Source organism: Solanum lycopersicum, chromosome 7 (genome assembly GCF_036512215.1).
Source record: "Solanum lycopersicum chromosome 7, SLM_r2.1".
Lineage (NCBI taxonomy): Eukaryota > Viridiplantae > Streptophyta > Magnoliopsida > Solanales > Solanaceae > Solanum > Solanum lycopersicum.
This window is the reverse complement of record NC_090806.1, coordinates 70,450,204-70,464,957: the sequence shown is the minus strand read 5'-3', so window position 1 is coordinate 70,464,957 and position 14,754 is coordinate 70,450,204. Positions and strand designations below refer to the sequence as shown.

At 36.4% G+C, this 14,754-nt stretch overlaps 3 protein-coding genes across 3 annotated transcripts; 2 read left to right on the top strand and 1 right to left on the bottom strand.

Annotated features, from left to right (window-relative positions):
- Positions 1-549: 549 nt before the first annotated feature.
- On the top strand, positions 550-7,011 carry LOC101253506 (uncharacterized). Its single transcript, XM_004243919.5, has 13 exons — positions 550-684; positions 764-973; positions 1,054-1,104; positions 1,545-1,675; positions 1,800-1,916; positions 2,032-2,151; positions 3,531-3,595; positions 5,388-5,557; positions 5,903-5,956; positions 6,217-6,326; positions 6,414-6,527; positions 6,604-6,729; positions 6,804-7,011. Exons 2-13 carry the CDS (start codon positions 794-796, stop codon positions 6,832-6,834), a joined length of 1,269 nt encoding a protein of 422 aa, XP_004243967.1. The 5' UTR covers positions 550-684; positions 764-793; the 3' UTR covers positions 6,835-7,011.
- A 274-nt stretch (positions 7,012-7,285) lies between these two features.
- Positions 7,286-10,638, top strand: LOC101254404 (peroxisomal 2,4-dienoyl-CoA reductase [(3E)-enoyl-CoA-producing]). The gene is made up of 5 exons (XM_004243922.5): positions 7,286-7,784; positions 7,963-8,122; positions 8,584-8,753; positions 8,835-9,057; positions 10,242-10,638. Exons 1-5 carry the CDS (start codon positions 7,593-7,595, stop codon positions 10,394-10,396), a joined length of 900 nt encoding a protein of 299 aa, XP_004243970.1. The 5' UTR covers positions 7,286-7,592; the 3' UTR covers positions 10,397-10,638.
- Positions 10,639-11,218: 580 nt separating this feature from the next.
- Positions 11,219-14,432, bottom strand: LOC101254711 (metalloprotease VIRESCENT3-like). The gene is made up of 7 exons (NM_001329583.1): positions 13,986-14,432; positions 13,394-13,453; positions 12,994-13,242; positions 12,573-12,649; positions 11,859-11,935; positions 11,554-11,686; positions 11,219-11,472 (listed from the first exon to the last, which is right to left on the bottom strand). The coding sequence occupies exons 1-7, from the start codon at positions 14,308-14,310 to the stop codon at positions 11,317-11,319; spliced, it is 1,077 nt and encodes a 358-aa protein (NP_001316512.1). The 5' UTR covers positions 14,311-14,432; the 3' UTR covers positions 11,219-11,316.
- Positions 14,433-14,754: the final 322 nt, after the last annotated feature.

The window sequence follows — 14,754 nt, the reverse complement described above, 5'->3', positions numbered from 1 at the left end:
GACAACTTTCTGAGAAGAAATTAATATAAGAAATGTCTATAAATTTAAATCTTTGTGGGTGTGACATCTTCTCTCTTTCCTTTTTTATAACCCTAAAATAACATATTTCAAATCCAACAAATTTACAACCAACAATCATAACAAATCTGAAGTCAATATTAAAAAAAAGAAGAAGAGGGAATTCATAAAAATAACATTAAGAATAGATAAATACATATATATACATAGCATAATGAGAAAAAAGTGAGAGTATATATATTTATTAATATAACAGACAAGTACAATTTTGAATTTTACTGTTCTTCTTCATAAGCTTAATTTGCTCTTTCTCTCCTTCTCCATAAGCTTAATTATCTCAATATCTATCTCCTTATGAATGCAACAATGATCAAAATTTCTTGCAAAACAACTTTAATAATATTCTAAAAATAAGCCATCAAATTTACAAATGAGCAATGATGGATCAACAAACACGAAAAAATATAAAGCACACAAACGTTTCCTAAACACGTGTAGGCAAGTGTGAGAGTCCAAGTCCAACTAACTAACTAACTAATGATTTCTTTTCCTTCCTACGTACACAGAGGGAAGAAGGAAAAAGCAAAAGGAAATAATCAAATTATCTCATTGTCATTGATCGGAGGCAAAAGAGGCTCTCTCCTCTCTTCCTCCGATCATCATCTGGTACTCTTACCTTCTTCTTTTTTTTTTCCATTGAAAATGTCGATTTGTAACAACATATTACATTAATTATTACTTGCAGATCATCCTACATTATATTTTTGGGTAATTAATGGCTTCGGTTAGCTTCAAATACTGGGATGATTGTGTCGATCCTCTTGATCTGGAAGCTATGTGGCTCGATCCAGAAGTTAGAGCCGAATGGCTTAATGCCGGAGAAACTAAGGGATCAAAAGTCCACCTCTCACGTGATCCTGATGGTCAGCCTTATCTAACACAAACAGAAATGAAGGTTCTTTTGTTTTGTTTTACACAAAACTATGTCCTGCCTGCAATACCTATTTTCATTTTCACAATATTGTGTCTTTACAGGCAGTAGCAGCTATTATTGTCCGTAGGCATTTTCTATCGCAGATTGATTTGGTCAGTATTAATTTCTATTCAATTGGAGGTGCTATGATAGTTTAAATGTGGATGAGATAAATTGACGACTCTAATCATTTAATTACTATATCAGACCTTTTTAATATAATCATCAACAACCGAAGCACTCACAGTTTTTTTTCCTCAAACTTGAATGTGTCACTACTTCTTGATATATATATATATATATATATATATATGAATATATATTTGATGGAGAGTTTTCGGTGTATGCTAATTTTTCTACCATTACACGCTTTGCACAAGTTGCATTCCTTGGAGTATAAGTCTCAACTTTTTACAAGTACATGATTTTATTCCCCAGGACCTTTAATTTCTTTGTCTCAACCTGCAATTATTGTTAGGTTGCTCAGTCAGAGGATGAATCATTGAGTTTAGAAATTATCAACATTCTATGAGTGTCCTTCCTATATTTTCAGGATATGCTTTGCGCTATTGCTGAGATTGAAAGTGACCGCCAGCTTCTTGCAACACGGTACAATAAAAAGTCAAAAGAGATTACTATGGGAATTATGCAGATTTTGCCAAAAACTGCAGACTGGTTGGTGAGGTATTTGAGTTTCTTTTCTCTTCTTGAGATTCTGGGGTATTATTCAGATGTTAGTATGTTACCAAAAACTGCGGACATGTCTTCTTTTTTGATTGAAGTAAGCTTAAGTTACAATTTGTTTCAGTGATTTGGGTTACCGAACATATGAGGTGACAATGGATTCAAAACTTCTTTACAAGCCTTTTGTAAATGTATATCTTGGAGCTGCATATCTTAAGTGGTTATCAAATTATGAACAAAAGTAAGTTCATATGCTTATTTGTTCTTGTACTATCTTCTTTCAGTTTCATGTATTAGTGTTGAGGAATCCTAAAGATATTGTACCCAAATGCCTAACTGTGGAGCTTTATGAGCAGAGAGAGAAGTGAAGAGTTCATGGTGAGAGCTTACAAGGGTGGTACTAAGAAGGCAACTCACAAGTCCACTTTACCATTTTGGAGAAGTTATCTCTCCGTCAAAGAGACCCTACCATCGAGGTAGTTGTTCACATGCCATGATATCATTTCAGTTTCATCATTATTTTTTCTAGAGTTAAAATGGATCAAGGACAGGAATGTGCACCCTTGTGGTACTCTATGGTTTAATGTAGTGGGCTTTATATCATATAAGTAAGTTGTTATGCAGAAGAATGCTGCCATAGGGATTATACCTTTTCTGTAAAAAAACAATTATGGTCTTTATCATCTATTGACATTCTGTAATTTCATTGCTTGTAGTCATACTAAAAGAATTGAATATACTATTTACAGAAGTTTCTCTGTGAACTAATTTCTTGAGTTCAGTCAGCTCTAGTATTGTCAACAACTCTCTACATATGATACCAAATGACTCAACATGATGCCAACTTAGCACTTCGATGCACAAAATAGTGTAATCTCAAGTGATACTCCAGAGAGAAATCAAGGTCTACTAGAGTTCATAAACCTCCCTATTAGAAGAACATCAGGTCTTACCAGACCAAAGGAAGCATAGTTTGAGGAAGTGGCCTGATCAAGATCTTCATTGCTGGACTAATTTGGAAGGTTACTGTAAAGTCTTGTGAGTATTTCAAATGGAGGTCCTTGTATATTGTGACATCCTGATGAGTCTTACACAGAGACTTGATCTTCAATTCGCAAGATATAAAGAATCTGCTGTACAAATCAAATAAGGTTGGGTTAGAGTCAAGTGGAAATGAAGCTTAGAATTGTCGTAATCTCTTATGAACAGTCTGCTTATCATGTCTAGCTTCTGATAACGTGGTATTCCAGAGAGTGCTATTTGAAAATTAGGAGTTAAAATAGCAAGGATGTGATGGGAGCATCTGTCTATATTCTCAAGCCTTCATGAGCCATATCCAGAGTTTGATCACCTGTATGCAATCATGGTAAAAGGGGCAGCCTGTGACACCGTATTACGCATGTGAAATTTATGAATCTTTCATCAGTTTTCTTGATTGATAACACTGATGATCACCATTTTTATCATAGTAAGCAGCAGGGAAAGTCATGCTCATGGTCAAAAGGGTCATCTGAAAACTAGTGACAAAGCCAAGACATACTCTTATTATGCTCCTTGGGTTCATGAGAAGGCTAAATACTAGTGTAGGGTAGGCATACTCTTATTAGGCATCTTAGGTTCATGAGAAGGTTAGATACTAGTATAGGTTAGTCTTATTAGACACCTTAGGTTTATGAGACGGTTAAGTACTACTGTAGGTATATGATTGAATGTGTTATTATGCAAGATTACTATCTTCTTGACAATTTACACGAACTGAGTAGATACTTTTGTTTGTCCATACTGCCATTTGTTAATATGTAAATGGATTATGTATTGTTTCTAATAAATGCTGTACTACAATTGACTTTTGTAGGAAAATCTTTGACGTCAATCCTTTGCCGCCTACAGCATCTGCAACTGGAGTTCCTGAAAAGAAAGGTTGTGTGAGCATAACTAATAAAACATTCATTCTCTCTCTCTCTCTCTATATATATATATATATGTGTGTGTGTGTGTGTGTGTTTTCTTGCAAAGCGTGTATAACCATTTATATGAGAATGTACAGTATGATAGCTTAAATGTTGTGGGAAGGGCCTGAAGCCAGATTACATTCTCTATATCACTTCATTCAATGCCATAAGCATGTGAAAAACTAGTATATTTGTCCAATTCAGTGTGTGTCAATTTTTTAATGGCTATTGAGACTTAAAGAGAAGAAAATTAGCATAGTTGTCATGCAACACTTTGTGTGCTTGGACATTCTACAGCTATAGAGGATAATAAAAATTTAGCATGGTCATCATGAGACACTTATGTGGGAATATTTTATGTTATCTGAAAGATAGTTGATAATTGATGTTTAGAAATAGCTAGCATCACTTAAATGTGATGGGAAGTGCATGAAGTTTGATTACATTCTCTATATCAGTTCATTCGGTGCCTTAAGACATGAAGTGAATTTTTCAGGTATTCTTTTGAATTTATGTCATGGATAGATTAGAGTGAGATCTCTAATTTGTGTGCTCTATAAACACACTTTAATTATGGTAAGATTCCCCAGGCATAACTAGATGAACCATGTAACTTTCCGTGTTTCTACTTCTCTTAATGTATTATTGTATTTTGACTATTATTCTATGATCAGAAGTATTACTTGATCCTCCACAATGTAGCGAATTGTTTCCAAACCTAGAGGCACTGTGTCCATATAGAGGTATGGTACACACTTATTTGTACATTATTATCGTGTCTCCGTAAGTTCAGAATGTTGACACTGAATACGGTGTGATTATGTGAGTTCTCTTGTATGCCCTAGCATGGTGGTTCTGGTGGATCATGGATGTGAGTCAAGTTCACCTGTATCCTTAGGCACTTGTGAGTTCACAACGCGTTCTCCTATGTACCTAATCATTTGTAGGGTTACAATGGATGGAAGAGATCTTAACCTTGTTGAAATTTCTTAGTTGATATTATCCAAGGTGGAGTACTCTTTTGTGTGAGAAAATTCAAATCAAGGTGGGGATTTGTCAGAAAAATATGTATAATCTTTTCTATTAGTATTTGGTTAGTTGCTTGGTTGCAACTTTGAGAAAGTTTACAATTTGATAGACCTTTGTGTAAGATGATGATAATCTGAAGTTAGTTCGTGACTTGATTTCAATGTCAATATCTCACACCCAAGTGATCAAGTTGACAATTCGAACTGGTGAAGGAATCACCTATAGATAGCCACCCTTTCCTCATTGTTACCCTTACCTTTGTTAGCCATGATATTCAAAAGTAAAAAAAATGTAAATGAGTGGTGGGGAGAGTTCTCTCGTAATATGAGGAGTTGAGAGAGTTTTAAGTAGACTTCATGAGTAATATTAAAGAAGTGTTAGGATAAACTTGTACATTCCTTGTCTACTCTTTTCTTTCCAGTATTTTGCTTAGGATTATATTTTAATATTCTATTTTGTGTGTCACAACAATTAGGAATTGAGAATCTATATCTTTGGATCGGAGAAAGGTCTAGCTGTTGGATGAAATTCATTACATAGCTAGTTAGTATATTAAGTGGGTTAGTGGGATCTATAGTTCCATGTATATTCATTTCTGGGTGGTACTAGTATAATTAGCTGTAGCGTATAACAATGTGTCTCAAATTCTGTAGTGTCAACTAAAAGTACCAACTCAATCGTTTCTGCAGGGTAACAATCTCTTATATATATATATTTTTCATTTGGTGAAGGTCCAGTAAATACAACTTGGGACTCTAGAACTTCCGCAGAAGACATGGAAGAAATGTGGAATCATCCCTGTGTGAGCACGGAGTGGAGCAAGTCAGGGGAGAAAAGAGGCCATGTACGGTTTTCTCATGATACTGAAAAAAGACCCTATCTCTCTCGGGTAGAACTGAGGGTAAGAATGCACGGTCAGTATGTGTGAAACTGTACAGTCTAGTAAGAGTTGTTGGATGCTTCCAGTCACGTAGATTATACCATTTGCTTCAATTGTTACAACTAGCTATGTTTTCCAGCTTAAACTATCCATACTAATTGCAGCTTGTAAACTCCATTTTACTTGGATTTTGAGTGTTCTCATTTTTGGGAACTTTGTATGCCTGTTACATCTGTTGAAGGGTTAACGTATAACTTTTGAGATTTTGATGGAAACAGGTTCCTTAACTTAACTCATTAATAGAGTAGTATTAATTTCTGCAAGTTCTAAATTATCCGAATTTCTGACATACCCATCTTGTTGCAGGCAGTTGCAGAAGTAATTGTTTCAAAATACTTTAGCACAAGAGGACTGAAACCTGTAAGTGGATACATCTCTTTTGAGCAAGAAGCTAGTGAAGTTATAAAGAATACAATGTTATTTTAGAATGAAGAGGAACGGTTAAGCTCAATTTGGACAATTAAACAGGAAAAAGTAAATGTAAAACTGTAGAGGGATTTGTTGATAGAAAGAAATTTCAATTAGTTTACAATCTAAAGGAATTATTTTTTCGACCATGTAAAAGGATCCCTCTTCCAGCACTTGGTATAAAGAGGAAGGTTATTTCCTTGTTATTGCAGACTGTCCTGTGTGCTGTTGCTGAGATTGTGACCATGCGTTTTGTTGAGGGAATTGGACAGCGTACTGGATTAATGGGAATTGACTATCCCACGGCACGCTGGCTTTACAAGTATGTTGGTGTAATAAAATGTCATGCAAAAATCTAAGAAGAGGAATGGAATAGTTTTAGTAGTAATGCCTAAAACTATTTGTGTAGGGACCTGGGATACAAGGGTTACAAAGTGGAGTCCGTTGAGGATCTTACAAAGCCATTTGTTTCCATGTACTTTGGCGCAGCGTATGTGGCTTGGCTATCAGAGTACGAGGGAAGGTAAGTCGAATTGGAACTATGGGATTACTTACCACTAATATTACAATCCATCCATCTTATCTACTTTTACTGTTAGAGAAAGGAGTCTCCAGTTTCTTGTCCAGGCTTATCTTGCTGGACCCCAGAACGTGAACCTGCAGGAGACTGGTCCTATGTGGCTCAGATTTGAGGAAGCACTGAGCCGTTATGAAGATTTAAAAAAGTAGGCATTCACGTTTTCAATCAGTAGACTATTTTCTGATTGACTGACCAAATGTGTTTGGTTTGTGTTTTCAGGGAAGCAGCAGGTAGTTGTAATATTTTGTGAGCTCCAACGAACTATCTTTAGTTGCGTAAAAAGTAAAATTAATATCTGCAACAGCACCACCACTCCAATGTACAATAACTCATCCACTACTCATTTGTATTTATTCCTACCTCTGTAAAATATTATTTCTCATTTACTATTATGCTGAGAAAATTCGTATACAGCTTTTGTTTGAAATCCCAATCCAACTTTATTACTTCTTTTCAAATGAACTGTCAAACATTATTACGAATTTAAAAGTATACCAACTACTCTTAGGAAAATAGGTGGATCTAAGAATTAAAAATGGGAATTGGGAATGGATCTAATAAATGAGTGATGAGTTAAAAATTCCACTATCCAATATTACTATTATCAATCAATTAATAATTTTATATTTATTTTGTAAAGATATTGTATTTATCATTTTTTTTAAAAATATGCAAGTCAGTATAATTGGATAGATGGAGTATATTTAAAAAAAAATTGTCTAGTTTTAAATGATATTAATTTTATTTTTTAATATTTAAATGAATAATTTATATATAAAATTTCAGAGAGAATAAATTTGATCATATCTAGTAACACAGTAAAATTATGGTTGGAAGTCGTGATCCTAAGGAATGGGATATTTGTTTATTTATCTATGCCTAATAAAAACAAGGTGTGGTGAGGATCACGAGACGTGTGGCGTTTTGACCACAACTACATATCTTATATATATAATTGCCACACTGACTCAAAAGACGTTTTTGTGAATTGAAAGCAACAAGGGAAAAATGGAGTGCGCGTCTCCTTTCAAATCAGACATACTCAAAGGGAAAGTAGCACTGTTGACCGGAGGCGGTTCTGGCATCGGCCTTGAGATCTCCACTCAGTTCGGCAAACATGGTGCCTCCGTTGCCATCATGGGACGCCGCAAGGCCGTCCTCGACTCCGCCGTCTCCTACCTTCAATCCTTTGGTATTCCGGTAACTACTTTTATCTCCTTAATTAGGTGATTGATCACATGCACAAAATGCATACATCATTCGCATTTTGATTTGATTATATACCGAGCTCCCATCATGAAATTGAAACCCTAAACAACATATAATCTTCAAGACTACCGCTTTTATTGTGTCTAACTTTCCTTTGCACATCCCCTAGGCAATTGGCTTGCAAGGGGACGTCCGCAAGCAAGAAGATGCAAAAAGAGTTGTGGAGTTAACTGTCAAACAGTTTGGGAAGCTCGACATTCTTGTTAATGCTGCAGCTGGCAATTTCCTTGTGTCTCCTGAGGATTTGTCTCCTAATGGCTTCAGGACAGGTTTGTTTCATGTCTTTTAACACTCAACTACCATTCAATTAGGATGTAAACATGATCTCATAACAACCATTTATTACATCTTCACATAATCATATATATTCTCTTTTAGTGGGTTGCTTTACTTAGAAATCGTTAGAATCAGCTTCTTCAGAATGGCTAGTCTAGGTGATTCAAGGTTCAAAGGCTGAGAGCTTGGTTAAAGAAGCTGACTTGTCATGAGTGAAAAAAGACCTTCTGTGTTGTCAATTTGTCTTACTCTATTTTCCTAAAAAAAGAGTAGAAGAGAAAAGCTTATTGTCTGTTTCTCCATTGATCTCTTGGGCTTATCGAAGCTTCTTGAGGAGGTTATGGAAAGAAGGTTGAGTGCTTGTAGTAAAAAAGTATAGCAAGTCATTTTCCTCTCTTAAATTTGAAGTGAGGGAACGCTTTCACAGATTACATACTGATGATGACTTTTGCAGTACTAGATATTGATTCTGTTGGCACATTCACTATGTGCCACGAGGCACTTAACTATATCAAGAAAGGGGGACCTGGGAGGAGTTCAACATCTGGTGGAATGATATTGAACATCAGTGCTACTTTGCATTACACTGCATCTTGGTATCAAATCCATGTAGCTGCTGCCAAGGTTTGGAACTTTTGCTTCAAGCATAGTTTGTGTTCGTTTTTATTGTGTTATAACTCCCATTCACATCATCTCTCTGTACAGGCTGCTGTTGATGCAGTCACTAGAAATTTGGCTCTAGAATGGGGTACAGACTATGATATTAGGGTCAATGGTATTGCACCAGGCCCTATAGGTGATACTGCTGGCATGCGTAAACTTGGACCGGAAGAGATAAGCAATAAGAGCAAAGAATACATGCCTCTGTACAAACTTGGGGAGAAATATGATATTGCCATGGCTGCTCTGTACCTTGCTTCAGATGCTGGTTGGTATCTGATGCTTTTTAGACTTGCACATATATGATCTGATCAAATTTTAAGATATTAAATATAAATTGAGATAGATGCATCTTGTCACTGAATGACATGTTTCATATTAGGTGACAGACATTTTCCACTTCTACTCCCTGCTCTTGCCTCATCATCATGTGCATGTCCAAGTTTTCTACTGTGTGACCAGTTAGTGTCAGTTTCTTGCTACGAACAGCTATTGTCAGTTCTTGCTATCCACTTGTGGCATCTCTCTTCCTGTTCCTTATACTGGGTTGAATTTGCAAATGAGGACTCACTTTTCCACTCTTTTTCTCTCACTGGAGGTTGAGACTGACTCGACTCCAACTACCACTTCTACATTGTTCTTCCGGGCAATATGTGCTGCCAATCAGTGGGCCTAGTGTTTGTGCATTGGGCCTCGCTAAATCCACTGCTTTTGACTCCAATCTTGAATATTTTTTAATGGAAATCCATATGTGAACCAACTGCTCTGATCTTCGACCTTGAAATATGTATGTTAAATTCCATATTTAAACCAAACTGCTTTTAGCTCTGGTCTTCGAGTATGTGTACAGAAGTTCACATCTGAATACATTGCTTTTAAAACCGACCTCGAATATATATGTGAAAATTCATTAGTATTGGTAATCGGAAGGACCTTGCATGCTGCTTCAATAGAGCAAAGGATGCAGTGATGTTGGCTTCGAACCCGCCGTTACACATCCTGAACCTGTTACTGCTTCCGATGAAAAGGAGAGAGAGAGAGAGAGAGCTACCATTGCTTATCCTGTACTTAAAACAGGTTGTGCTCTCTTGTTGTTAGCTGCTAGGGTTGTTCAACAATCTTCCGTTTTTACTGTGAGATAAGAGTGTGTCATACTTCTTAGTGCTTGCATTGTTTGCAAACCTGATATTACTGCTATGCCTCCTCATTTTGTATTGGTTTCTAAATGTTTATACACAGTACAGTGCAATTGAGAAAAGCTCATTGCGTTACTGGAAAACATACTTTTTTCCCTGGAGAGCATGCATAATTCCCGAATCGTGCAGCATTGTGGAACATCCACTCTACCTGTAGTTTTTGCTAAATCAAGAGTTCAAATTAGAAACCCACAAATTGCTTCTTTCTTGTAGTGATCTCCTTTTTTCTTGTTTATGCTTCCTGTGTATATAATAGGCAAATACATCAATGGAACCATCGTGCCTGTCGATGGAGGACTCTGGCTTAGCAGACCTCGACATCTACCTAAAGATGCAGTTAAAGAGCTTTCTCGAACAGTGGAGAAGAAATCAAGAAATGCACCAGTAGGAGTTCCTCCCAGTAAGCTTTGAGTTTATCAACTTTACTTATTAGGCATTGTGGTTAAACAGCACATGGGAGCAATTACAGTGCAGTCGCAGGAAGGAACTTGTTGAAAAACTCTAGTATTCTTTCTGGCTAGTTTCGATTGCCATACATTTACATAACATTATTGGAAACGAGCTTATAAGCAATTGGACAGCAAATTATGTTAGTACTTTGTTTTTGTTTTTGTGTACCAAACACATTCAATATAGACGAGTGTTTCATTTCAGTTCCCTGGTTACACAATCAGCCATTGTTAAGTTAGTTATTAATTAAAAGAAATTTTGTCCAGCATGTCATAAAACTTTGCTGAAGCCGTTTGCACCTTCATCTCGTTCTATTATGCACAATCAGATCATTTAGAAAAAAAAGAAAAGAAAAAGGAAATGGATAGTTCAGTTATGAGAATACATTATATAATCATCACAGCTGAAAAGGTGGGAAAGAACCCAATTGGCTAGCAGCCTCTTCATTTGGCTGTTGCCTTGCGGAGTCAGCAGTATATTGGGTCGAAAAGATAAATATCTTCCCTCCCTCTGTTCTTTTCAGCAAACACAAGTTCTAAGAGGTCATTACTTTATCAAAGGATGCAGGATTCTCTCTGTTCCCAAACTTTTAAAATTCTGCTCCTAAGCTGCTCATCTAAAAATCATAGAAATATAACATGCTCCTTTTGAGGAACTATCACGCTGCAAGATCAAAGGTCAAGCATATTTATGCGCCCAAGAACCTTCAATCCCTTTCCTGCTAGCTCCAGTTGAGGCATTTCATAGCAGTACAATATCTACTCACAGCTAAATGTCCGCGCATTTAATTGTCCAAAAAATGTTCCATTCATTTATGAGTATCCTGACCTTTGCACATGAATAAGGGTTAAATGTCACCTCTTCTAGTACAAAATATTGCTTTATTTTTTCAGAGACATGGCTTCCTCAATTTTTTTAATGACCATGCTCAGACTGCATCCATTCTCAATAGCTTTTACAGCAGCTCGATGTGCATGTTTGTGCCATTTCAGCAAATTATAAGATTGCAACAGCGACCACCTTGCTTGATTTGACATCTGTTGAAAAATTTGAATGGTTTTTGCATTATAAAAGTAAAGAGTTACTAGACAAGCAAATAACTTTAACCAGAGAAAGACCTGTGCCATAGAGAGTGGGGGTTCCAGAAGAATACTGATGCTTCGGAAGAGATTTTCATCATTTTCTCCACCTTCAGCCTCTCCATAAATAAGAGCTTCAGCTGCAATCCCAGCAAATAGAACCATGCAGTACCTGACAATTTTATTTTTAATTACCTGATCTCTTTTTATCTGGAGATTTGACGAATCATCGAGCAAAGAATTAAATATATGGCTTGCAGAAAATCCAGAGAGCTGGTTCCAGCATAGAAATGTATTTTGTCCACAGAACAAATGTAAGCAAAATGACTGGCTAGGAAATCCACCTGTCAAATGTGGTACCACTTAACTGGCCTACAGCAAGCTCATTTTCAAGTTTTTCATCCCAAAACTGTGTTCCTGCCTGCATGAAAGAAAATAGAAGAAGATCACAAGCCAAAAATGAGCAAATTTTAACTGTTCAATTAGTTCTAAAATGGGTCCACAACCTTATGTGTGGAGGTTAACTTTGATTTCCCAGAAAACAAGAAACAAGGACAGCCACTACTGAGGAAAACAAAAATATAAGGGACACCTACATAATTATGTAACACTGTGCCGTGCAAAAAAAATTATTATTTATACGCCATTCAACCCCTAATCTTCAATAGAAAAATACTGACAAGACAACTGCAAGAGTCTATGCTGACACATAGCCGATACTTGTTGTACAACTGGTCCTCTCAATGGGTAAGCTTCTAGAAGCAACAATAACATATCAAGAGTAATCCCACAAGTGGGGTCCGGAAAATAACAAAAGGTTGTATAATGTCATGGATAAAATTGTTGTACAGTGTGTGGCATCTAACAGAATACTCTTTGTGCACATTCAGACAGAAACAGACGTCTTGAATTCCCATCTGCTCGTCTTAAAGACTTAAGGAGAAGGGTAGAGAAGTAGTTATCTATGTAATACGGTCTTTGTTGGCTGTTATTATAACAAGTGATCAGCATTACACTCTGAACAAGAGAGACAATAAGAAGGATCTACAGTGACATACCTGTCCTTGAATGCCCATCTGCATTGCAACAATTGGGTCTAAAATTACACCACGGATTGGACAACCCATTAAGTATGCTGCAGTCATATCAGTGGATAAATGAGTTACTATAAGAGGTAGGTTAGGCTTACAACTTTACATTCCTTCGAATGTTACAGACAATAAGTGCTGCTAGTAATAGAAAGGCCAATACTGATATTCCGAGCAGTTGATGCTGGGCTGATGATATCTATGGTATGTCATCACATCGAAACTTTAATATTCAGAAGTACGGATTGGCCAACATTTTAGTTTCTTTTCTGAAAAAAAAAAAAGAACCTAATCTATCCTAACTTAAATCTCTGGAAGATGAATCAAATTTCTGAAGTTCTTTCATTCTATTGCAGTAAATTCATCAAATGTTTGCAGAAACATGGTTTACCAACAAGGAGATGGCCTGCTTCATGAACACAAATTCGACGCTTGTAGGGAGGCCAGAAGCTGGAGATTTGTGCTAAGCAGGAACCACCAAGTAATATAGCATCTAGCATGGCAAGCCCCAAAACTGCAGCAATGTTAGGCCTAATATCTATTCCTTGGTTCAGCAGAAACGTGACTCCAGCAAAGGATGTTGCCAAAAGAAAGCTAGATGTTCCAGAAAGACCCCACTTCTTTGGCGAAAGTTTGGTCACTGAACTACAGAAGAGTTAAAAAACATGTTACTAAATCAGTACATTTTCTCCTTTAAAAGGTCAGAAAGAAAATTCTGCAACTATTCCATGTAAATATGCAAGTTGAAACAATTTAGGTGCTTCAGAGAGCTGACATGGATTAGCACTGACCATCTAAACCAGTTGAATACTTTAAGACAGTTGGTGTGACATCGCGTGGCCCTTCCAAAACTGCAGATATAGGCACTGCTGTCAGGATTTGTGACAAAGAATATTGCAAAAACAATGATATTAACGTGAACTCTTTTGGAAAATGGGATAACCAATGATTTTTGTGCAGCAAAAACTGAATATACAGAAGTAGGGTTTCAGATTATAGTTTAGTCAAGTAGTTGAAGGCAATATCCACACATATATCGCTCTCTCTCTCTCTCTCCCTGTGCGTACGGCTCCAACATGTTTTTTTTTTGATAAGGTAAGGAAAAAGATTCACCAGCAAATCGTCGAAAATGTCAATGTAGAAATAGAAAAGATAAAGCACTTGAATGATGAAATATTCTCACACTTGATTAGAAATAATGAGTTTGGGGATTCTCACCTGGCCTATTCAGAATTTGTTTTCTAGGATAGGAAAGGATAAAAAGATATCAACAACAAATACTAGTGAGAAGTATCATTTAGTCTTGCATCAGTGCTTCCAAATTTTCCAATTTTGTTTGAGGTATCAAATTAGTAGACAATTGGAGTTAAGGGTTTACTTTACCAATAGCGTTGTATCTGGCGAAATTAGGCAAGAGACCTTTGTCCTTGAGAAAAGCATAAGCACTTCCAACAAGCCTCAAATCATCGGCATTCAAGCATGTATCTAAAACCTGCCACTCTCTATCGATTGGGGACAAATCCGACTTACCGATTGACGAGTCTTCTCTCAAGTAGCGGAGAGCTCGAGAAAGATCTTTCTCCTTAACTGCTTCCTCGTATTCCCTTAAAACTCTAATTTTTAGGTGACGATGACGAACCCCTTGCCTTCCGGAAAAAAAAGTCAGATGAGTTATGCCGGAATTCGGAACAATAGCCTTCATCCTCATCCTATTCCTATTCCTATTCCGACTCACATTGAAGCACGCAAATATTATATTGTTTGCAAAATTTGAAAGAAAAATAAATTAGTGGTTACTAACATCACATGTAAGATGGATCACTACTCCACAAATAAATGTAGGTGAATTTGAAGACATATATATTACCGAATAAGCATTAGAAAACGAGTGAAGTAAGGCTTATGAGGTAAGGAAAAACAAAAAAATACACACACCGTTAATGTTACTACAAGTTGTGCATACTTGAGTAAATAATTACAATTTCTTCCATACAACTATATTATGGTGATTAATTATTTGCTCTCGATAAAATATCATACATAGGCAATGTACGAGTTTTGCTATTGCTTTTATCGAGTTGCTTGTTTAGTAAATTTTTAAATATGTGATTTCATGTTAAAATCATGTATGGAGTTTTATATTTGTAAAAAA

Bases quoted from the DNA above. Each gene is read 5' to 3' on its own strand.
- LOC101253506 (XM_004243919.5), top strand. From the start codon at position 794: ATGGCTTCGGTTAGCTTCAAATACTGGGATGATTGTGTCGATCCTCTT. The intron at 2,152-3,530 runs GTAGTTGTTCAC...TGACTTTTGTAG, and splicing joins AAAGAGACCCTACCATCGAG to GAAAATCTTTGACGTCAATC. The intron at 6,730-6,803 runs GTAGGCATTCAC...TTGTGTTTTCAG, and splicing joins CGTTATGAAGATTTAAAAAA to GGAAGCAGCAGGTAGTTGTA.
- LOC101254404 (XM_004243922.5), top strand. From the start codon at position 7,593: ATGGAGTGCGCGTCTCCTTTCAAATCAGACATACTCAAAGGGAAAGTA. The intron at 8,123-8,583 runs GTTTGTTTCATG...TGACTTTTGCAG, and splicing joins TCCTAATGGCTTCAGGACAG to TACTAGATATTGATTCTGTT. The intron at 9,058-10,241 runs GTTGGTATCTGA...TGTATATAATAG, and splicing joins GTACCTTGCTTCAGATGCTG to GCAAATACATCAATGGAACC.
- LOC101254711 (NM_001329583.1), bottom strand. From the start codon at position 14,310: ATGAGGATGAAGGCTATTGTTCCGAATTCCGGCATAACTCATCTGACT. The intron at 11,687-11,858 runs GTGGATTTCCTA...TAAAATTGTCAG, and splicing joins AGTGGTACCACATTTGACAG to GTACTGCATGGTTCTATTTG. The intron at 11,473-11,553 runs GTCTTTCTCTGG...ATTTTTCAACAG, and splicing joins CCCCACTCTCTATGGCACAG to ATGTCAAATCAAGCAAGGTG.